Here is a 23,729-nt window from a genome sequence, read left to right as displayed (position 1 = left end):
TGAAATTTTGCAATTTGGAGTGTAGGGTGTAACAGTAAACTAGGGCAACACGAGTTGCAAATATGTTGTATAGGTGATTCGTTTCATGTTCACCAATGGTAGATTATACATGGTATAAATTTATGTTATTCTGGTTAACCAGTACTGGTACGTATCGATAAAAAATAATTTAGTGGTAGATCTAACTCTACACGAGTGCTAGGAAACTGGATTTATGTTATAAAAGAATTCTGCAACTTGTTTATTTTTTTCTTTATTGCTCACTATTTTCTCTATGTATCACTAGTAATTTACCTTCCACGCCTTAAAACAGGATAACAGCTAATAAAATTAACGTTAACTGTATATTATTCATTTGATCAGTAAATAAAGCACTGAACTATTTTCAGTAAGATCTCTAAGCTACATTTTTCATTTGAATTTTTCGTCATATATTATGCTGTATGGAATATCTTTAATTCTTCATAAGGAACTTTTTTATTAAGCAGATTTTATATAGTAGAATAGCATGCAATACGAGACAGATGTTTGTATAATCTAAAGAAAAATGATATAGAAGATAAAAATAAAGACTTTTGATGTTTCCATTTTTTTCTCACCGCACGATAAAGGTCCATCGATATTGTGAAAAATTTGAAGGCAGTGATTTTGCATGGTGTGAGACACTGTCTTAAAATTAGAATCAACAATTTTTGAGCCTGTGGATGCAAGTAATACCAATCGATACAATAACTGGAAAAAATTGTTTATTTTTAGAAATAATTTTAATATTATCTCTAGATTATTTTATTTAAATATTTTTAATAATATTTTCTTACACTTTATTGGGAAGGCTAACACCCAAATCAGTTATAAACTGTCCTAAAATATTGAGAAAAAGCTGAAATGTCATTATGACTATAGTTTGAATGATTGCTCGGTAGTGCGATCCCTGAGATGGAATAAAAGAATTTTCATATATTCATCTGACGATTAATTAAGAAAATTTAGCAACAAATTACCGAAGAGTTGCTCGTTATGTAAAGGGAGGAGCTCAATGATAACATGCTAAAAAACAGTCCCAGAAGCAAAGCTGGCGAGTACAAACCCTCAAAATGATCGATAAACCTCAAAAAAGCTTAATTTATTAGCAATAAATTGAGAAATTTTTGGCAGATATATTTTAAAACTTCAATCGATATACTAACTTCAATAATCTTTGGTGCTGTTTGATGCAGCGAATAACAGCATTGCAATTAATTTTGTTTGGATTATTTGTCTTAGTGCTCGTGGAATTATCAATCATAAATCTGGACACTGCTGTTTTTAAACGATAGCTACAAAAATTAGCAGTGAATCATGAAAACTTTAAATATTGCAAATTAGCAAATTTTTAATAATACTTGCCTCAGTATCTGGAACATACCGAAAAGATGAAAAGCATAAGCCAAAAAAATAGATTGGCAACCCATGGAAAATGTGTGAAAGGTGTAAAAACAAAAATGTAAATAAATCATAATTAAAATCCAGTATCTCTCATTGTCGATAAAAAGATAGTCCACTTCGAATAATTGTGACATTGGGCGAGATTCGTTCAAAGGAGATATTATGTCAAGACAAAAAGACCTTAAATCAACCCCAGCTACGTAAAATACTGCAACCCAGTTGAAGGATGCTGCGAGTAAAACAAATAAAAAATTCAACAAATAGAACAAAATTAAGTGGAAAGAATAAAAAATTATATACTAAAATTAAGATCCATCAGACGTCTTCCCAGAGTGGCATATTTATTTCTGATCTCAAGTTCATCTTTCATATCACTATGGCCCCAATCTTCCTCCATTTGTTGCCACAAGTTGACGTACTAAAATTAAGCTTCCTAATATAAAACCCATATTTACATTTATTAAAATTCATGCAAACGATACTTACAAGATTTGATTGAATGTCAAACGTGAAACTTAATATAGCCAGTGCTGTCATTACTGCTACATTGGGAAGAAATTCGAACAAACTTATGAAATCCATCTTAGCAGTGAATAATTTTATAATCTAAAAAGTTCAAATATTAATTGATGTTGATCCATCAAAAAATTGAGGGATAGAATTATTCGACCAATAGAAACACGGCTACCATTCCAACACTAAAAATGACCATGGTAAACTGGGTGATAGATCTAAGAACTCTTTGGTGCCAAGTTTTTTGATAAGGCGAGTAACCACTTAAACTAATCAATTTCCTACACATGCTTGAATACATGACACACCAGAAATCCATTGCTCCTCTCAAAATATCGTATACGATTATTCTATTTACCTTTATCGCTCTGTATTCATATTTTTCCATTTCGTATAATACCAGGTAAATTTTATAACGTTGATATAAATCTTTCATGCATCAAAGTTCATGCTTCTTAAATATTGCATCAATACTCAGGATTCCTTGGTAAATATTTATTTTTCTTTAATGTCAAGCCATTATATACGTTATTCTTTTCGTAGGAATAAAACAAGAATTTGTGCTGAAGCTATAGATTGATTGACAGTTGAGCTATGGTTTCTAGATAATTCATTAATAATTAACTATATTTCCATACGTCTTGTATTTCTGCTTTTCAAAAGCCCTCCTAGTACAATGAGCATGCGCAATTTGTTTGTTTTGCTCCAGTGAAAAAATTATTCCAAGCATCAACTCAGTCGTGATCGCAGCTGGAAACTCAAAGTGTGTATTTCTTTATAGACTAGTGTGACAAAGCTTAATCAGACATCAGTTTGGTAAAAGTATTTTTTTGTGTATGCTGTATTATCAAGAGCAGGATTAAAAAATATAAATGTGAGCAGTTATGAAATTGAGAAACGACGGTATGATAATTCATTAAGTAATAAATAATTTTATCAACTTTACAAGAGACACATCCATGCATATATCTAATTAGCATACAATCTTTATATATATGTATATATTTTTAATAGATTGAATACTTTGAAATATTACAAGGAAATTAATAAAATTTAACATGTATACATACATATGTGCAACAATAAATAGACTTTTGCAAATTGATGTAAGAATGAACGATGAAAATTACGACAAAATTAAAATAAAGTTCATGATATATTAATCAATAGTATTTATTGAGAATATTTTCTAACGACTTTAGACATTGTCATCAATATTGTGAAAATTTTATGGTTATTTAATGATATGCCTAATTATTATACATAATAAAGCAATGTTCATACCGTGTAAGTGAACAAGTTGCGTTGATAAATGTATGAACAACTATTGATACTATTAATGATTTGATATTTTACATAAATATGTTCATACCTTCTGATCAAAAGTTTTGTTTAAAGAAATTATTATTTTAACTGTAATTAATAGAAATTAATTAATGGGATCATTTTATGTTTACTGTTAACGAATTATTTATATATACCTTTAAAATATTTCTGAAAATCTACATTTTCATTTTGGCTCAACAAGTTTATTAGTAGGAATAGTAAACATTATTGTAGTAGTTTTAAAAGCTTATTCACAACTTGCATAAATAGTGTACATTGATTAATAACTAAAGAAATTGATTATTGGTTGGAGTTTAACATTGACATTAATTGTCTGAATAAAATTTTCTATCGATGTGACATCCTTTAGTCGTACGGTGAATAATTGCCTGCGCTAATTAATTACTACACCTTTTTAGTTGTCAGCGCGAAGTATTGTTACAGGTAATAGAATAGCATGCAGTATGAGATTGCGGTTTGCGTCATCTTGAAAAATTCAGTTAATACTACTAATACAACAAAACTTTAACTTTATCGTTATTTTCTCACCGCACGATAAAGATCCAATGATAATGTAAAAAACTTGAATGCTGTCAATTTGCATGGTATCAGACATTGCCTTAAAATGAGAACTAACAATTTTTGTGCCTGGGGATGCAAATAATACCAATCGATGCAATAGCTAGAAAAATATTTATTTGAAAAAATATATGAGATACTTTGTGGATTGTCCAACTGTGACTCTAATCGTCTGCTTACACTTTATTGGGAAGATCAATGCCAAAATTAGTTATAATCTGTCCTAAAGAATTGAAAAGAAGCTGAAATATCAATATAAGTCCTATTTGAAAGAATGATTGAAAATTTGATTCCCCCTGTAACAAAATAAAAATGATTTTATATGAACACGAAGATCAATTTAGAAATTTTAATAACTGATTACCGAGAAGTTGCTCGTTGTGTAAAGGGAGCAGCTTAATGATATGATGCAAATAACCAGTCCCAAAAGCAAAGCAGGCGAGTACAAGGTCTCATAATCATTTAAAAACCTAAAAAAATCTTTATTTATTAGTATTAAATTTTTGGAAAAATTTTGGCAAATATATTCTAATACTTTAATCCATACTAACTTCAATAATCTTTGATGCTGTTGAATGCAGATGATAATGGCATTGCAATTAATATTTTTTACCTCATTTCTCTCGATTATCATTGAATTGTCAATTCTAAATCTCGAAACTAGTTTTTCTAATCGATAACTATAATAATTAGCAGTGAATTTATAAAATATTAAATTTATGCTATATATGAATAAGTAGAATGTCGTCAATTGTGTCTAAGACTAACCTTAGTATCTCAAACATACCAAAAATATGAAAAGTATAAGCAAAAAATATGATTTCCATGAATTGTCCATAAACATGAAATATTAAAAGACAAAAATGTAAATAAACCATAGTTATAAGCCAATGGCTTTCATGGTCGATGAACACGAAGTTCACTTCGAATAAATGTGGAATTGGACGAGATTCGTTCAAGGGAGACATTATATCTAGGAAAAAAGGTTTCAAGTCATTTCCAAGTGCATAAAATATTGCAACCCATGTAAATATTGCTGAAAATAAAACACAGAATTTTCAAAAATTTTTATAGAGAAAAATGCTGGCTCGATTATAAAGATATTTTACACACTAAGATTATAATCCATTAGACGTCTTCCCATAGTGGCATATTTATTTCTGATCTCGAGCTCCTCTTTCGTATCACTCAAGTCCCAATCTTCCTTCATTTGTTGTCACAAATCGATAAACTAAATTGCACTAATTTATTTACAATCCACTTTACGTTCATTTAAATGCATACAAATGGTACTTACTGTATTTGATGTTACGTCAAAAGTGATAGTTAATATACCAAGTCCCAGCATAATCATTATAGCCGATATTTGTTCAAACAAACTTAAGAGATCATTCTTAGAATTGAATAAATTTGAAATCTAGAAAATTAAATTTTTAATTATTATTGATTTTACTATTTCTATTGACGAAATTGTAAAATCAATAGCAATATGTGTACCAATCCTCCACTGAATGTGAGCATTGTTATTTGGACGATGGATCTAAGAATTCTCTGGTGCCAACTTTTTTGAAAAGGTGAGTAGCCGTTTACACTAATCAATTTACTACATCTCTGTGCATGTATAATATACCAGAAATCCATTGTTGCAAGTAAAATACTCTATAGAATTATATTATTTTCTCTTATAGCACTCTACGTTCATATTATTTCCATCTCACACTACATCTGACAAATTTTACAATTTAGCCTTTTGTTTTATGCTGCCTCCGAGTTTTTATTGCTTGAATATTTTATTATAGTTCTCAAGGCTCCCTGCTGAATACCATCAATTGGTATGAAAAAAATACTAGATTTTCCTAGGGAATATACAATAAAATCTTGAGGAGACTATGGATTGATAGACAGTTGGGTTAAGTTTTTCTAGTAATTCATTAATAATCCATTATAATTCCATACGGCTTTTACTCGTATTTTTTAAACCCTCCTATTACAGTGCTCATGCGCAATACGTTGCGTTTACTTAGTGATAAATTGTCTCAAAGATCACCTCAGTCGTGATAGTAGCTGTAAACGTAAAGTGTGCATTTCTTCATACCTTATTTGGCCTAAGCTCGATCTGCGACTACAGTTTAGCAGTAGTATCCTTAACGTTACATATATACATGTTCTATTATGAATTGTAGGATTCAAGAACACATGTAAGTACTCATGAGATTAAAAAATTACTGTAAGATAGCTAAATAGTTAATAGATCATTTTTTATACGTTACAATTAATGCATTTATGTGCACTGACTTGGCACAATATATTTATGCATATATAATTTCAACTAATTGAATGGTTCGAAATATTAGAAGGAAAATTATGAAATTTACCACATCAGACATAAATAATAAATCAATTATAGCACAATTAACAAGGGAGGTGAGCTAAAATAAACAGAGATACGTGTAAGCACAATAACTATTGAAAGTAACTTTAAAGAAAAATTAGAAATTATACGCAGAAATGATAAATCTGTACAATAAAGGATTTATTAATTACTATACTGAAGAAAAGAGCATACGTTTATTAAAAATTATTTTCCTTGATCAAATATATAGAGTCATTTGGTTCAAGTGTGAGCACTTTGCCCGTTAGAGGATTGTCAGATTTAACAGATACGGGTTAGAAAAAAAACAGATATAGGTTAAATAGTGCATTTATTAGACTATTGAATGCAAAAAGAAATTTTGTAATAAACCGTCTCATTAAAAAAATAAACATTTTTATTTAGAAGAAGACGGAACCTGTACATTTGACCCGTATGTCGGGTAAGTGTGCGCAATCCTATAGGGCTAGTGAGGGCACTTTGAGAAGATGACCACATTAGCCCTAACGATTCATTTCTACAAAATATGTATATTATTTATTTCAATAGAACTCACAGATCTTCGTAATAATTTACTTTCCTTGGAAAAGGTCAAATAATTGTATATTTAAAGCTAAATCTATATGCAATCACAAACAACGAATCCTCGAAATCAATTTATTAACAAATCGCATAGAATAACTTTAATAAAACTAAGAGGGAATGAAATTAAAATATATGAACACGTGTATACACGTGCACACTTACATGCGCACGCATATCCCCACATTACAGATTGGGAATAAAAATTAATAACTATACACCGGTACTAAGTATAACAGCAAAACTGATAGATGATATTATTCTTAAATAAATTCTTGACATGGAAAAAAATATCTTATCTTGATTTTGATCTCGGCTTAAGCATGACACTACTTGCCGTTATAGAAAAAACTATTTTGGAAACGTATAAATTCGATTATATTGTAACAAATAAAATCGCCATGCAGAGTATTACTTTTTTTTTCATCTAAACTAACTTTTTAGTCAAGGACCTTCGATTCGCACTTGTTCAATGCATCCCTTCCCCGCCTCATCTTAAGAAACAGTGAGCACGCACACTTAACGACTGCGCACATTTAGACCAAATGACTCTATATTTTTTCCATAGCAGCTACCTATTTACATCAAAGAGACAAGTGAATGCTGATCAATACTATATAATATTGTCCATCTAATTTACTCTATCAATGAAATGTTGAAAAACTAACTCCACTAATTAGCCTGAATGTCTTCAATTTCTCATCAAGTCCTACTTCAGGTAGTAGAATAGCATGCAATATGAGATGGCAGTTTGTGTCATCTTGAAGAATAGAGTTGATTATAGAAACAAAGAAATTTTAGTTTTATCATTGTTTTATCTCACCGCACGATAAAGATCCATCGATATTGTGAAAATCTTGAATGCTGTCAATTGACATGGTATCAGGCATTGCCTCAAAATCAGAATTAACAATTTTTGTGCCTGGGGATGCAAATAATACCAATCGATGCAATAGCTGGAGAAAATGATAATTTCATAAATTTTTTTCATAACTGTGCTTTCAATCATTTACTTACACTTTATTGGGAAGGCTAACACCCAAATCAGTTATAAACTGTCCTAAAATATTGAGAAAAAGCTGAAATGTCATTATGACTATAGTTTGAATGATTGCTCGGTAGTGCGATCCCTGAGATGGAATAAAAAAATTGTCATACATTTATCTGATGATTAATTAAGAAAATTTAGCAACAAATTACCGAAGAGTTGCTCGTTATGTAAAGAGAGGAGCTCAATGATAATATACTAAAAAACAATCCCAAAAGCAAAGCTGTCGAGTAAAAATGTTCAAAGTCCTTTAAAAACCTTAAAAAATCCAATTTATCAACATCAAATTGAGAAAGATTGGCTAATATAATATTGCAAAATTTCAATCGTTACTAACTTCAATAATCTTTGATGTTGTTGAATGAACTGAATAAGAGCATTGCAATTAATTCTTTTTACTTGATATCCCTTGCTGCTCCATAAATTATCAATTCTAAATTGCAATACTATTATTTGTAAGCGGTAGCTACATAAATTAACAGTATATGAGGAAATCATATATAATATATATACATGCTGAAAAAATTCAGTAAATTCGTATAAAACTTGCCCCAGTATCTCGAACATACCGAAGATGTGGAAAGCATAAGCTAGAAATATAACTACAATACAATGCGTAAACACATGGAAGGTGACAAGACAAAAATGTAGATAAACCGTAGTTAGAAACCATTGATTTTCGTAGTCCATGATTAGAAAGTTCACTTCGAATAATGGTAAAACTGAACGAGATTCGTTCAAGGGGGATATTACATCGAGAAATATAGATGCCACATCAATACCAGCCATATAAGCTATTACAATGAAATTAAAGGTTACTGAAAAGAATACGAAATTATCAATTTTTTCAATAGAAAGAAGCTTGGTTGATAATAATAACATTTTGCACATAATGAAGCCAATTTAGGTCTCAACAGTCCCCCGACTTTGACATCCAAGCCCATGCAGTTGTATGAGCTGGGAGGTCGGAGTGGGGGATCCATTTACACCCAGTCTGACTCTTCACTGGTTACATACAAAAATTATAATCCATCAGGCGTCTTCCCAAAGTAGCATATTTATTTCTGATTTCAAGTTCCTGTCTTGAATTACTCAAGCACCAGTCTTCCTTCATTTGCCTCCACAAGTCCAAGTACTAAATTTCACTCCCTTAATTAAAATCCATTTGACATTTATTAAAATAAAACTAGAAATTATACTTGCGATGTACGAGGTCATGTCAAAGATGAAGCTTAATGTGGTCATTGCTGTTACCATTGCCACAATTGGAAGTTGTTCGAACAAACTTATGAAATCAGGTTTAGAAGTGAATAAATTTAAAATCTAGAAAATTCAATTTTTAATTAATCTAGAATTTTCTATTTCAATTTAAATAATTATTCGATCAATATATAGAAACAAGTATACCGTTCCAACACTGAAAGTGAGCAGCACGAACTGAGTGATAGATCTAAGAATTCTCTGGTGCCAGCCTTTTTGGAAAGGTGCATAACCAGTTACACTGATCAATTTGCTACACCTTCTTGAAAACATTATATACCAGAAATCCATTAATCCAAGAAAAATATCTTATTTGATTAAAGTGGTTACTTCTATAGCACTGTATATTCCTATTTTCCCATCTCACAGTGTAAGGGGAAATTTTTAGTGAAAACATTACAGCTCGTGTTTCTTAAATAATTTATTATTTCTCACACAGGTTCCTTTATTACTATGTCAAAAGAACATACCACACTATTTTCTCCAGACTATACGATAGCAATCGATTGATTGACAGTCGAGCTGTGTTTTCTTAGTAAATTTATTAAAAACTGATTATATTTTAATACGCCTTTTGTTCGTATTTTTACAGGCTCTCTTATTTCACTGAGCATGCGCAAATACATTGCTTAGTTCGGACGATAAAAATTCAATCGAAACGTTTACTTGGTCGTGAATAGTGGTTGAAAACTTCAAGTGTCTATTTCTTCGTAAATTAGCTCAGCTGGACTTGGCTAGACTAGTCAGGCATTATAATAGATCTCTTTTTTTGCATGTTCTACTATATCATATATAAAATTTAAGTACACAAGTGAGCGATCATGACATATTGAGAAATTAATACACAATAGTTAAATAAATACTAAATTGTTTTACACACGTTGCATAACTTATATATTCATACAACCATTTATTCAATTGCTTTTATCTGCAAAAATTTGACTGTACAATCGTACTTTTGATCAGATATTATTTTTTCCCCTTGATTATGTTTTTGTTATGTAAAAAAGATCAATCAATATTAATTGATACAACTTAAAATTAGGCAATTAATTTAACTTGCAAAATCTAGTGCTGAATATCCGTCTCCGTTAATTGAAACAAATATCTTCGATTATCCACAAGGTACTATTTCATATAGTAGAATAGCATGCAATATGAGATGGCAGTTTGTGTCATCTTGAAAAAAAGAATTAATTATAAAAAAAGAAATTTTAATTTTATCATTAATTGTTTTATCTCACAGCGCGATAAAGATCCATCGACAATGTAAAAAACTTGAATGCAGTTAGTTTGCATGGTGTCAGACATTGCCTTAAAATGAGAATTAACAATTTTTGTGCCTGAGGATGCAAGTAATACCAATCGATGCAATAGCTAGAAAATATTATAATTTTATCAATTTGTCCAAAACAGGGTGCTTTCGATCATTTGCTTACACCTTGTTGGGAAGGTCAACACCAAAATCAGTAATAATTTGTCCCAAAACATTGAGAAGAAGCTGAAATACCAATATGACAAAAGTTTGAATGAATGCTCTGTAGTGTGACCCCTGAGACAGAATAAAAATTCTCATATATTCATTCAATGATTAATTTAGAAATTTTATCAATAAATTATGTACCGACGAGTTAGTTGCTATGTAAAAGGAGGAGCTCAATGATAAAATGCAAAAAAACAGTCCCACAAGCAAAGCTGGTGAGTACAAACCCTCAAAATCATTCAAAAACCTCAAAAAATCCTTCTTTATTAGCATTAAGTTGAGAAAATATAGTCAAATATATTTCACTGCTTTAATCGATACTAACTTCAATAATCTTTGGTGCTGTTGAATGCAGCGAATAACAGCATCGCAATTAATTTTTTTCCCTCGAATTCCCTCGATTCTCATTGAATTGTCAATCCTGAATCTCGATACTGAGCTTTCCAAACGATAGCTACAAAAATGAGTAGTAAATCAGTAGTACGACCTTTAAATTAATCATACGAGCAGAACTGAGTAAATTGTGTAAATACTTGCCTAAGTATTTCGAACATACCAAATAGATGAAAAGCATAAGACACAAAAAAGGAGTCAACGCTATGTATAAATATATGAAAAATTATAACACAATAATGCAAATAAATCATAGTTAGGAGCCAATGATTTTCATGGTCGATGAACACAAAATCTACGTTGAATATTTGTAAAATTGGACGAGATTCGTTGAAAGGTGATGTGATATCGAGATAAACAGATGCCGCGTCAATCCCAGCTACGTAAAATATAAGAACCCAGTTAAACATTACTGAAAAAAATATTCCTCAATTTACTAAATATTTTGACAAAAAAAAGTCTCTAGAAAAAAATGTACACGTTATATACCTAAATTAAAATTCATTATACGTCTTCCTAGAGTGGCATATTTTCTTCTGATCTCAAGTTCTTCTTCTGTATCACTCAAAGCCCATTCCTCCTTTATTTGTCGCCACAAATTGACGTACTAAATTTTGCCTCTTATTTAAAATTCATTTCAAAATTATCCAAATAAAAAAATGAACAGTACTTACACCCTGTGATGCAAAGTCAAATCTAATACTTAATATGGCTACTACTGTAACAACTGCTATATTTGGAAGATGTTCAAAATAATCAATAAATTCGAATTTAGAAGTAAATAATTTAGAAATCTAAAAAATTAATATATTAATTAACGTGAATCCTTCTTTTTTCAATTACAGGATTATTCGAACAATCGGAACGAGGCTACCATTCCACCACTGAAAGTGACCATGGTAAACTGTGTGATAGATCTAAGAACTCTCTGCTGCCAGCTTTTTAGAAAAGGTGAGTAACCAGTTATATGAATTACTTTACGACACATTTTTGAATACGTGATAGACCATAAATCCATTGCTCCAAGTAAAATACAGTATCAGATAATATTATTTACTCTTATAACACCACGTTCATATTATTTCCATCTCACACTGCATCTGATAAATTTTACAATTTATCCACGTTTCTTGAAGCCTCTTCGAGTTTTACGCTTCTTAAATATTTTATCAGTACTCGAGACTGTCTGGTAAATAAGTACTATTAATTGACAAAAGAAAAGACGCGAGACTTTCCATAAGAATATATAAAAAAAAAATTGCTCCAAGTCTATAGATTGATTGACAGTGCAGCTATGTTTTCTAAATCATTCATGTATAACTAATTATATACCTCCCAATGCCTTTTCTTCATTTTTTCTAAAGTCCTTCTATTGCAATGAGCATGCGTAAAAAGGTTGTTCCGTTCCATCGATAAAATTATTAGAAGCATTACTCAGTTGAGTCGTGATGGTAGAAGGAAACCAAATTTGAATTTTCTCTTTTAAACTTTCCACCAAGCTAAATCTCACCAGTCATGCAGTAGTTTCTCTTATATTGCATGCAGTACAATCGTGTACAACATTTTTTAAGTTAACAAGTAAGTATATTTATGAATTTAATAAATTAATGCATGATAGCTATAAATAATTAATTTTTATAATGTATTCATGTGCATCAATTTGGCATACTACTTGTATGTTACTAACTTTAGTTTATATAGCTGTTCAAAACGTTAATATACATATATAAATGTGAAGAACTAGTACAAATATAGATTAGATCAAATAAAAAAAAAAGTAATGGTATAGCCATTGGGTCGACCAGAAATTAATTTTGTTTTTAATTACACAATATTTATACTATGGAAACTACATTAATTTCCTGTCCACTAATTATATTAAAATTTGTAATATCACTACTTGCTTATTGATATGCATGGTTTTTTTCATTGAAATAACTGCAATTTTTATTCTGCCAAATTAGGTGTGTACAATAAATCGATGATTACTGTAGAAGAAAACCTCTTGACACACAAATATGAATAAATAAAACTGCTTTATATCTTAGATACTTTATTTTATTCACTGCTTTTTAAATAAAAGAGATAGAAACATGCCAATGTTATTATGACAATTAATTTGATTACAAATAAAGTGGTGAGTAACTCCCTACTGTAATCAACTGCTATTATATCCTTAATTCTCCACGAAGCATTATTTCAAGTAGTAGAATAGCATGCAATATGAGATAGCCGTTTGTATCATCTTAAAAAATGAATTTAATCATAACCAAAGAACTTTAATATATTTTATAACGATTTTCTTACCGCACGATAAAGATCCATCGATATAGTAAAAAACTTGAAAGCAGTAATTTTACATGGGGTTAAACATTGCCTCAAAATCAGAATCAACAATTTCTGTGCTCTGGGATGCAAGATATACCAATCGGTGCAGTAACTGTAGAAAAATTCAACTATTTTTAGCAAAATCTTTCAATGTATATTAAAATTCATTTCCTTACACTTTATCAGGAAGGTCAAAGCCAAAATTCGTTATAACCTGTCCTAAAATATTGAGAGTAAGCTGCAATGCCATTATAGTTGCAGTTTGAATTATCGAACGATACTGCAATCCCTGTTGGAAAATAAAAACTATATCGACGTACCGAGTATAATCTGGCAATTTTTATCAATAAATTACCACAGAGTTGCTTGCTATATATAAAGAGGTGCTCAATGATAAAATGCTAAAAAATAGTCCCAAAAGTAAGGCTGGCGAGTACAAGTCGTCGAAAACATTCAAGAACCTCAAAAAACCTTATTTATTAGCTTTAAATCTCGAATACTCTGGTAAAATTATTCTATCCATACTAACTTCAGTAATCTTTGGTGTTGCTCGATGCAACGAATTATGGCATTGCAAATAATTGGTTTTGACTGATTTTTATCCTGGTTCGTTGAATTGTCAAGCATATACTGATACACTGCTATGTCCAAACGATGACTAGAAAAATTAATGATTATATCATACTCTATTAGAAAATATTATTCCTTCAATTCTATTTATAACACTTGCCTCAGTATTGCAAACATACCAAAGAGATGAAATACAAAAGAGAGAAATATTGATTGAAAACACAAGGAAAATATATGAAAGATGAAGAAACCAAAATGTAAATAAAGTGTGGTTAAAATCCAGTGTTCTTCTTGGTCGAAAAATAGGAAATCCACATCGATTATTTGAGCAAATGGACGAGATTCGTTCAAAGGAGAAGTTTTGTTGAAAATGACTGAAGAGAAATCAATCCCAAGTATATACATTACTGCAAGCCAGCTTAAATACCCTGTGGACGATAATCAAAATAATGGAAAAAATCTAGAAGAGTGTTGTTTAACTTGTAGAGGGTCGGAAAGCCAATATAGTATGTTGGATCAACTTTTTTAATCCGCCTTTCTATGCAATCGATCCATGGTATTAAGTATTGTTTCAACCCATTTTTTAAGGATCATACATCACCTCGAATCCCGGCCCTCTAAAGGTTTATAATGACAAAAATTAAGTGTAGTTATTACAGAAATTAATATCCATGATACGTCTTCCAAAAGTAGCATACTTTTCTCTGATCTTAATTTCATCCTTCGTATCACTGAAGTTCCAATCTGTCTTGATTTGTCCACACAATTCGAAATACTAAATTATGCTCCTTTGATTAAAATCTCTCACACAGTATTATTTTTATTAAAATGTATATATACAATACTCACGACGTCTGATGTAATATCAAATATCAAGCTTAACATGGCCAATGCTGTCATAATAGCCACACTGGGAATTTGTTCCAACAAAACTACAAATTCTGTATTAGAAGTGATTAATTTTGAAATCTATAAATTTTAATTCCTTCATTAACGTCGATCCCTCCATTTTCATGGACAGAATTGTTTAAACAATTGGAATTTAGAAATACCATTCCAACACTGCAACTGAACAGAGTAATCTGTGTAACCGATCTAATTAGTCTCCTGAGCCAGGTTTTTTGAAAAGGTGCGTATCCAGTGGAACGAATCAAAATTCTACAGATGCCTGAATATGCGACATACCAGAAATCCATTGCTCCATATAAAATATCGTACACTAACGTTCGATTTAACTCCAGCACACTTTATTATTTTTCCATCTCACATTACGTCGAGCAAACTTTACAACTCAGTCAGTATTCTTTGATTCTATCGAGGTTACGTTTCTTCAATATTTTATCAGTACTCAGGACTGCTTGGTAAATAATATTAATTGGCAAAAAAAAAAATATGAGAGTTTTCTTAAGAACGTACAATAAAAATCGTGAGAGGACTATAGATTGATTGGCAGCTGAGCTATGTTTTCTAGGTAATTCATTAATAATTAATAATATTTCCACAGGCTTTTTTCTCGTATTCTTTAGTTTCTTTAATTTAATCGAGCATGCGCAAATGTGTTCTTCGTTTCGAGAGATAAAATTGTCAGAGGTATTCGTTCAGTCGTGAATAGCAGCTGGAAACTTCAAGTGTTGTTTATTGCTTTATAGACTAATTTGAGCATCAAGCTCGATGTGGCCAGTATGAAGAAATTACATCACTTGTACCACATATATTACATGGTGTATATTATGAAATATGCAATTCTGGTGTTGGTGCATTTAAGGACACACGTGTGTGAGTACTCGAGAGATTTAGTAATTAATTCAGAATAGCTCAACAGGTAGACAACTTCGCATGATTTGTTACACGACAGCATCCATGTGTGCAGATTTTGGAGGCACAATATGTCTCTCGTAAATTCAACTAGAAATTTTGCACGTTATTACCTCGATATGTATAATTTCAACTGATTGTAAATGGTTGGAAATTTTAGTGGGAAGCCATTCGAAGAGAAAGCTATTTGTGTTTCTTATACACAACGATGAAATTGAACATATATATAGCCAAGTAACATGAATAGTAAAGTATTGCAATCCAATAGAAACAGCAGACATAAAAAGAAAATACGTGGAAACGTTGCAACTGGTTTTATCGGGAAACTACAGATTTTATCCTGTGTAACGAGCTGAGTTACGCGAGTACTATGGATCGATTGTTACTGTAAAACAAAAACGTGTAAAGTTTCCAGAAAAATGTATACCACAATATTGATAACTATCGTATCGGTTTACATTAAACAAGCTACAATTTGATGATATATCTCTCTTTATTGCTCGCTACTTTTTACGTATATATGTATATATATATATATATTAATTCAACTTCTGCATTTGAGAAGCTTGACATTAACACTGGAAAAGCTGAGTTATTTTCAACTAGTACTAGCTACACTAAATTGATTTGATTTTTAAAAAGTAAATAAAAGTGTTGAATAACTCTCTTTTCCTTCACTATTTCATCTCTGATTCTCCATAAATTATTTCACGTAATAGAATAACATGCAATACGAGACAGCAGTTTGCATCACCTTAAAAATTGCAAATAATTATTTAAGTAGAAAAATTCATTTGTTTTATCATTTTTTTTCTCACCGCACGATAATGATCCATCGATATGGTGAAAAATTTGAAGGCAGTGATTTTGCACGGTGTTAAACATTGCCTTAAAATTATAATGAATAATTTTTGCGCCTGGGGATGCAAATTGTACCATTCGACGAAATAACTAGAAAAAAATAAAGAATTTTTAGAAATGCTAAATATCAAGTGTGATCAATTTTTTAATATTTAATATTTTCTCTACACTTTATCGTAAAGCTCAACGCCAAAATTAGTTATAGTTTGACCTAGAATATTGAGACAAAGCTGAAGTACTATCACGACCAAAGCTTGAATGATTGCTTGGTGGGAATTCTGTGACAGAATAAATATTGTCATATATTGATCTGAAGAATAATTATAAAATTTTAGAAATAAATTACCGAAGTATTGCTTATCACGTAAATTGACGAGCTCAAGCATACAATACTGAAGAAGAGTCCCAGAAGAAAAGCTGGTGAGCTTAAGTCTTCCAAATTATTGAGAAACCTCAAAAAATCTAATTTACTAACTTTAAATTAAGAAAGTTCTGATAAATGTACTTTATTCGATACTAACTTCAATAATCTTTGATGCTGTTGAATGCAGCGAGTAACTGCATTGCAATTTACTTTTTTTGGCTGAGTTTTCTCGTCACTCATCGGGTTATCAATGTTGTACGTCAGTACCACTGTTTCCAAACGATAGCTTGTACAAAAATAATCAGTAAATTACGAAAACTTTACAATTGCAAGTATAAAGAGAGAATTTCTGTAATTGTTTATAAATTTTTACCTGAGTATTTCGAACATTCCAAAGAGATGACAAACATCTACCACGAATATAGATTGAACGCTCAATGAAAATATATGGAAGGCGCAAAAGCAGAAATGCACATAAATCATAGTTAGAAACCAATGTTTTTCATGATCGATAAACACGAAATCCATTTCGAATAATTGTTGAATTGGACGAGATTCGTTGAAAGAAGACGTTATACTGACAAAAACATTTGATAAATCAATCCCAGCTACGTATAATATTGCAAACCAGTTAAAGGATGCTGCAAGCAACAATATATTTAATAAATATATTAACACAAAAATTAGTTCACATACACAATAAAAATAAAACTTTATGTACTCAAATAATAATCCATTAGACGTCTTCCCAGAGCAGCATAATTTTCTCTGATTTTAAGCTCTTTGTTCATATCACTGAATCTCCAATCGTCGTTTATTTGTTCAAATACTTTTATATTCTAAATTATATTTTCTGATATAAAATCTATCGTATGTTTATTAAAATATAAATACTACTCACTATATCTGATAAAGCGTCTATTACGAAGGTTAATATAGCAATAGCCATGAAAATAGCTATATTTGGAAGTTTGCCCAATAAAGTTATAAAATCTGGCTTAGAAATGATTGTCTTTGAAATCTAGAAAATTTAATTGTCGATTAACGAGAATTTTTTAATTGATCGATGATTGAATAATGAAAAAATCAATTTTTCAATAAGGAAACCATTCCAATACTGGCAGCAGCCAAAGCGATTTTAGTAATATTTCTGAGTAACCTCTGGAATCGACGTGGTTGGGATGGAAAGTAGCCTGCTATTTTGAGAAAGCTTCTGGCCATTTTTGTAAAAACGATATACTGAAAATCCATTGCTCCGTGCAAAATGTAACATAAGACTATTTAACACACGTTTACATTTATTATCACCTAATATTTGGATTCGGAAAACTCAGTGCTAAATTAACGATAAACTTCTACTTAACAACTTTGGAACTGTTAAATGATTAAAGCTTATGCTGTTGGCTGACCGAACACTGACTAATTTCACTTAATTTTTACTCTAATACATTGACAGAGTATGAATAATAAAATCTATCTAATAATACAGAATTAAATTATTTTACTAAAATGTTTAAGTTTATTTCCAGCTATAATATCAATGAAAAAATTATAAACAAAAGTATTTAAAATTAAAAGCAGAGCTGAGTAAGCACTGAACGATCACTAATTTAGCACAGAGTTGTCTGAAATCATCAGGAATATTCTACAGTTTAGACATGGTTTTTTTATGCCCTCCAGTATATACGCACAAGTTTCAATTTTTTAATTATAACTCGGTATTGCCTGGTAGAAATAATTATTGAACAAAGAAAATATGAGAGAGTTTTTTCAAGAATGAGAAAAAATTGTAGAAATTACGTAGAGTCTCTAGTTTTATTGATAATCGAAAGTGGATATTGTTTCTTGGTATCCATGAATATTTAATTCAATCTTTGAATGCTATTTATTTGTATTTTTTAATGGTTTCCAAGCAGCCACGAGCATGCGCAAATATGTTGCTTCGTCCCAGTGATAAAACTGTAAAGTACTCGTGTGACAGCAGCTGGAAGCAAAAGGTGTGTTTCTTCCACTGGATTCATAAGGTTCGATGAATCTCTTCAGGATTTACCATCCTTATGTTGCTGCACTCTGTGACGAGTACAGATCCAAAATAAATTATTCACGTGAGTACCAAAGAGATTTAGAAGTAGTATGTATATATATATATATATAGATTGTATGCATAGCTCAACAGGTATTAATATGCCAAAGCATGCATCAGCTTCGAAGATAATAACTTCCCTCCCAAATCTAATCTTGCTGGAAAAGTAAAATGTTCAATATCTGAAAATTAGTTGCTAGAAGTATACCATAATATCCAGAGTCCTATAATAATTATCGCATTATAAAGTTTAATACAAGTAGGTTGATAAAGTCACGAAAGTTAACTATTGGGGCAGAATAGCTTGTTATAACTTTGGCCTCCTGTACCATTATAGCTTAATTGACCCTCATCATACTCCAAAGAAATTCTTAATTCGAGTAGGATTTTTTTTTACATTTGTATTATAATGATAACACACTCAAAAAATTTATTTTATGATATTGATTAATAGGGTTTGGTATGGGAAAAGATTTAATTGTAACGTTAAATTTGTTTGCTAATATTATGAATGATTTGTATAATTATTTAATAATTGTTTAATCTCAATAAAGCAGGATTTTTGTGCAAATTACACGTGTTGCATTGATCAATATTAATGAATTTATTCATACATTAGTATAGAAGTAACAAATATTATCCTAGTATAAATTTGTAAACACACTTGTTTATATACTGCACAAACAATGTGCATTGATTAATTAATTAAATAATTGAGTGATAAATTTAAATTTATTGGTTCCATAAACTGATTAATAGAATGAGATTATACTAACAAAATTAATTGTCTCAATGAATATTTTTACAAAATTTAAACCCTTTTTCTTTGAATTTAATAAGAAAGATGCAAGTAGAACGAATCAATAATTTAGAACATTTTATTTTTGTCGATACAATACCTTTGGTTTTTTGCACTTGTGGTCACGTGGGGGATCGTTATATCGAACATTGAGTGGCAGAAACCTTTATTGGTGACAGAATGGCTCGTTAGTGCTTGGATAGTTCAACGTAATGTTCGTTATAACGACATGTTACGATGCTGATGCTTGCGACGAATGTATTGAACGTGGCAACTGCGTATACTATAGTCGTTAACGAGGGGTCGCATTGCGGCTACCTAACTCAAAGCTGAACACCTGTAAACCCTGAAACTTGCATCTTTATAAACAAGCTCATCCTTATTTGTATATATAACAACAAACAATGTCTCAACCAATTTTTCCAAAATTTTCCCTCAACAATTGTACAGTAATTATAAAACAACATGCATCATAAAATTATAAAAATATTTTTAACGTATAAACAATTATTTTTGTTTATATTAAAAATTTAATTAGTTTCTTTTAACGAGTGTTCATTGATCACGTAAACATCGATGGACATTTAAATGGAAACGTTGTGGCTTTGATAGGAATTAGCCACGAAATTGTTCATAGAATAACCAATGTCATTTGCCTCTCTGGAAAGCTTTCTATTCACGCTCGACAGTATCGATTGTCATAATTGGCACGCTGCGTTAACGTTGATCACTGGCAGTGAAAATGCCCATGCTTAAAGTTGTGTTTAACCAACGAAACCCATCCACATTTTCTGGATTCTCCCAACGAGCTCGTTCAATTTGGTTCAACTTGTAAACCGTGCTAATTGCTCCTTCGAGAACAAAAATTCTTATTAAAATTCAACGAGGAGAGAATTTATTCAATAATGATATTCCCTTTACGATCCTACGAAATCCTTCCTGCATATACCATATACATATGCTCTTATCAGAAATTGTTCTCATAAATTTCTAATAAGTATAAAGCTGAGCTTACGTGTAAGTGTAGCTTTATAGTAGCTATAGGTATTTTATGAATTATAACTTATAGACTTTGTTGAAAGGTTTAATCGAGAAGCTATGGGTGTTTGTGAATGGAAAATAATTTTGTATTAAAAATTTACTGTGATTTGTCATTTCTTATAACTACGTATATAAGTTTATAAAGAGGATATTTTTCATGTATCATAAAAATAATGTGTAATGTCTTTATTTAATTTTTATAGTTTTTTTAGTAACTTCTTTGCATGGCAAACCGCACAGCATATTATACTTTATCGATGGTTATTCATTATTGGATGGAGAAAGACCTATGGGACCCTCGCTACGAGCCAAAAGAGACTGACGGTTATGGGTTCACACGTGAGACGAAGGTCAAGCTTTTAAGCTCTCCCAGAGCAGCTCTCGTGTAACGTGACTAGACTGGATTTTACTATGAACTGCTTACACTGTATACGTATCCCACTGAAAGACCCAAAAAAATTACCCTTCACCCAATATGCCTGCCATTTTACTTTCTCTTTCATACAGAATGTCTTAAATATTTAAATTTAAAGAAACTTTAATTTTTATTATACAACAATTTATTTTTTATTCTTGATAAAATTTTCAAATTATTTACAAGAAATCGATAGTCACATCAGGATTTTCATTTCCATTCAATTTCCTGACAGTTGGATCATAAAGTTGTTTCCTATCACATCGATTTCCTGTGGACAGCTTATACTACGTATGTCACTGAAAGACTCACCAAAATTACACTTCACTTTAATATAGCTGCAATTCCACTCACACTCTTTCGTGAAAAATTCTATACAATCTTAAGATTTTTATATAATCGATAAAATCCCTATTTTTACCTCAATGTAATTGAATTTTTTATTTTTAGCAAAAATTTATAATTATTATTTGCAATAAGTCGACGTTTACCAAGATTTTAATTTTTATTAAAATTTTATTGTCATTAATTTAAATGGAGATATTTAAGAGTAATGAGTGATAAAAGTGCTGCATAAAAACATGGTTCGCTCAAATATTGTCTCTATTGAATAAGATAATTGTGAGAACATCCAAACGAAATTTTCCATTGCATAAATTTCCTGTGAATAATTTACACTAATAAATATTCTTCAGTAAAAAGACCCAATGAATTTATTATTCACCTTAAAAAATCTTCTGTTTCACTCTTTCTCTCTCTCTCTCTCTCTCTCTCCTTCAGAACCAATTAAATATCAATTTTCAGTCCACTACAAACTCGGTTTCTCTAATCCTTGACCAAAATCCCTAATTACTCTCAAGAAATCTATCTTTACACTCAGATTCCCATTTCCATCCAATTTCCAAGCACAAATCAGAAAGTTATTTCCTATATATCAGACATCGACTTTCTTACCACGAATTACCAGCATCTGTTCTCCAGAATTTCAGACTTTCTGGAATTCTACAAATTTCAATTCAAGCTGAAGGCAATAATTCAGAACGTAAACTATAGGTGAGAATCACGTGTAACTCATTTGTCATATTTTCAGTAACACAAGTTTGTCACAAATGAAAACTTGCCTTGCATCTTGCAAGTTAACACTAAGTAAAGAGAAACAAATTTCGAAAGTTGAGTATAACGAATCAGTAGAGGAGAATTTGAAGAAAGATTGAAGTGGAATTTTGGTGAAAATTGACAAAGGAAAATTCTATTTCCAAATTCTTGGTTCGTATGGGTGAGGGTTAATTGGAGCGAACAGACGCGTGCTAATGAAGTTGCACCAGTGTGTTTACCTGTAGGTGATGAAGGCGAATACCAGTGCGACCAGGGAGAGACTTCCACCAAGGACAACGATAAGGCTCAAAACTCCATCCTGATCCAAGGATCCAGAAAATCCTGTCGAAATTCCCTTGCTCGACTGTGCGAATCCGTGAATCACTCCACTGTAAAGTGTTTCCATCGTTGCAATCTTGCAAAATTTCACCTTCTGCAATAAATAATTAACATTCGTCAAGAACAGGTTTAAATAATCTGAAATTTGTTAGAACGATCATAAAAATTAAGCAAATAAACGTGATTGATCTAAACGTTAATATTAAATTGTTATCTGACAACAAATAATTAACTCTTCGTTATATCTTGCATATAGCGAACCAAAAAATATATATTCCATACTCGCAGTAATCGATATATTTTATTAAACACACCCAAACATTTTAAATTAAATCAATACACGTTGATATTGGACCACAGTATGGAACAATTGCACACTACTATATACAATATATTAACTCTTCGTCATATCTCATCGTATAGTTAAGTCCCCAACATAAAGCACACTTGGTGTGCCATCGGTCTTTGAGCCCTGCTTAATTGTATCCCGAGGCAATTTTGAAATCGTGCGAGAGATGCGTGATAAGTACATTAATCCTCAGGGTGATTGTGTATTTTCCATTTACACGAATGCACAATAACACAATCGTGTTATTTATACAAAATAATAATAATGCGCTGAATAGCTGCACTTTGCAAAAAAAAGAAAACAATTTCTTTGAGTCTCGTAAGGGATTTTCTTACTTGCAAAAATCTGATGTTTTCCCAAAACGAAGTAACGAACGATTGGCTGGAATGAACTCTGACAGTTTGATTTACGATTGCTGCCATGGTGCCATAACAGCTTAGATGAAAATACCCATTGAGATTTATGGTTGGATGTATTATATGCAGCAGCGTACCTGCTGTGAATGGATTAGTGATTCTCCAGTAGGAATTCAGCCACCCCAGAAAATTATCTCATTATTCAGCTTGCGCAGATGCTTAATCCTATTATTCGCTCTGTTAATAATTTATGAAATATCGATACACTCCAGAATCAGATTATTGACTCTCTGCAAATATTCTTAATGGACGATTCGTGACGAGGATTTATTAA

At 30.9% G+C, this 23,729-nt stretch overlaps 5 protein-coding genes and 1 long non-coding RNA gene across 6 annotated transcripts in view; all 6 read right to left on the bottom strand.

Moving 5' to 3' along the window:
• LOC136781992 (adhesion G protein-coupled receptor E3-like) overlaps positions 1-23,729 on the bottom strand; it is a 59,577-nt gene that overhangs the window by 35,590 nt on the left and 258 nt on the right. The window contains exon 2 of the mRNA XM_066741069.1: positions 22,591-22,784. Within this exon, the coding sequence (XP_066597166.1) occupies positions 22,591-22,757 (167 nt within the window). The 5' untranslated portion in view covers positions 22,758-22,784. The remainder of the gene's footprint in view (positions 1-22,590; positions 22,785-23,729) is intronic.
• On the bottom strand, positions 290-2,257 carry LOC136782288 (odorant receptor 4-like). The gene is made up of 9 exons (XM_066741610.1): positions 2,114-2,257; positions 1,912-2,031; positions 1,726-1,843; positions 1,387-1,654; positions 1,188-1,316; positions 1,002-1,107; positions 819-931; positions 600-732; positions 290-537 (listed from the first exon to the last, which is right to left on the bottom strand). Exons 1-9 carry the CDS (start codon positions 2,255-2,257, stop codon positions 481-483), a joined length of 1,188 nt encoding a protein of 395 aa, XP_066597707.1. The 3' UTR covers positions 290-480.
• On the bottom strand, positions 3,614-4,519 carry LOC136782258 (odorant receptor coreceptor-like). The gene is made up of 5 exons (XM_066741566.1): positions 4,395-4,519; positions 4,208-4,313; positions 4,024-4,139; positions 3,814-3,946; positions 3,614-3,750 (listed from the first exon to the last, which is right to left on the bottom strand). The coding sequence occupies exons 1-5, from the start codon at positions 4,475-4,477 to the stop codon at positions 3,703-3,705; spliced, it is 486 nt and encodes a 161-aa protein (XP_066597663.1). The 5' UTR covers positions 4,478-4,519; the 3' UTR covers positions 3,614-3,702.
• On the bottom strand, positions 4,975-5,457 carry LOC136782285 (uncharacterized). Its single transcript, XR_010824107.1, has 3 exons — positions 5,341-5,457; positions 5,141-5,260; positions 4,975-5,074 (listed from the first exon to the last, which is right to left on the bottom strand). It is a non-coding gene; the product is annotated as an uncharacterized lncRNA (long non-coding RNA).
• Positions 13,057-14,055, bottom strand: LOC136782287 (odorant receptor coreceptor-like). Its single transcript, XM_066741609.1, has 6 exons — positions 14,039-14,055; positions 13,838-13,966; positions 13,664-13,769; positions 13,485-13,597; positions 13,288-13,420; positions 13,057-13,225 (listed from the first exon to the last, which is right to left on the bottom strand). Exons 1-6 carry the CDS (start codon positions 14,053-14,055, stop codon positions 13,175-13,177), a joined length of 549 nt encoding a protein of 182 aa, XP_066597706.1. The 3' UTR covers positions 13,057-13,174.
• Positions 16,750-18,254, bottom strand: LOC136782286 (uncharacterized). The gene is made up of 6 exons (XM_066741608.1): positions 18,026-18,254; positions 17,820-17,939; positions 17,640-17,757; positions 17,292-17,559; positions 17,076-17,204; positions 16,750-16,864 (listed from the first exon to the last, which is right to left on the bottom strand). Exons 1-6 carry the CDS (start codon positions 18,167-18,169, stop codon positions 16,750-16,752), a joined length of 894 nt encoding a protein of 297 aa, XP_066597705.1. The 5' UTR covers positions 18,170-18,254.

This window comes from Prorops nasuta, unplaced genomic scaffold (genome assembly GCF_024137725.1).
Source record: "Prorops nasuta isolate Cenicafe-Biocafe unplaced genomic scaffold, Cenicafe_Pnas_1.2 PNAS00025, whole genome shotgun sequence".
Lineage (NCBI taxonomy): Eukaryota > Metazoa > Arthropoda > Insecta > Hymenoptera > Bethylidae > Prorops > Prorops nasuta.
The sequence above is the reverse complement of the archived record's forward strand: the minus strand, read 5'-3'. Positions and strand labels throughout refer to the sequence as shown.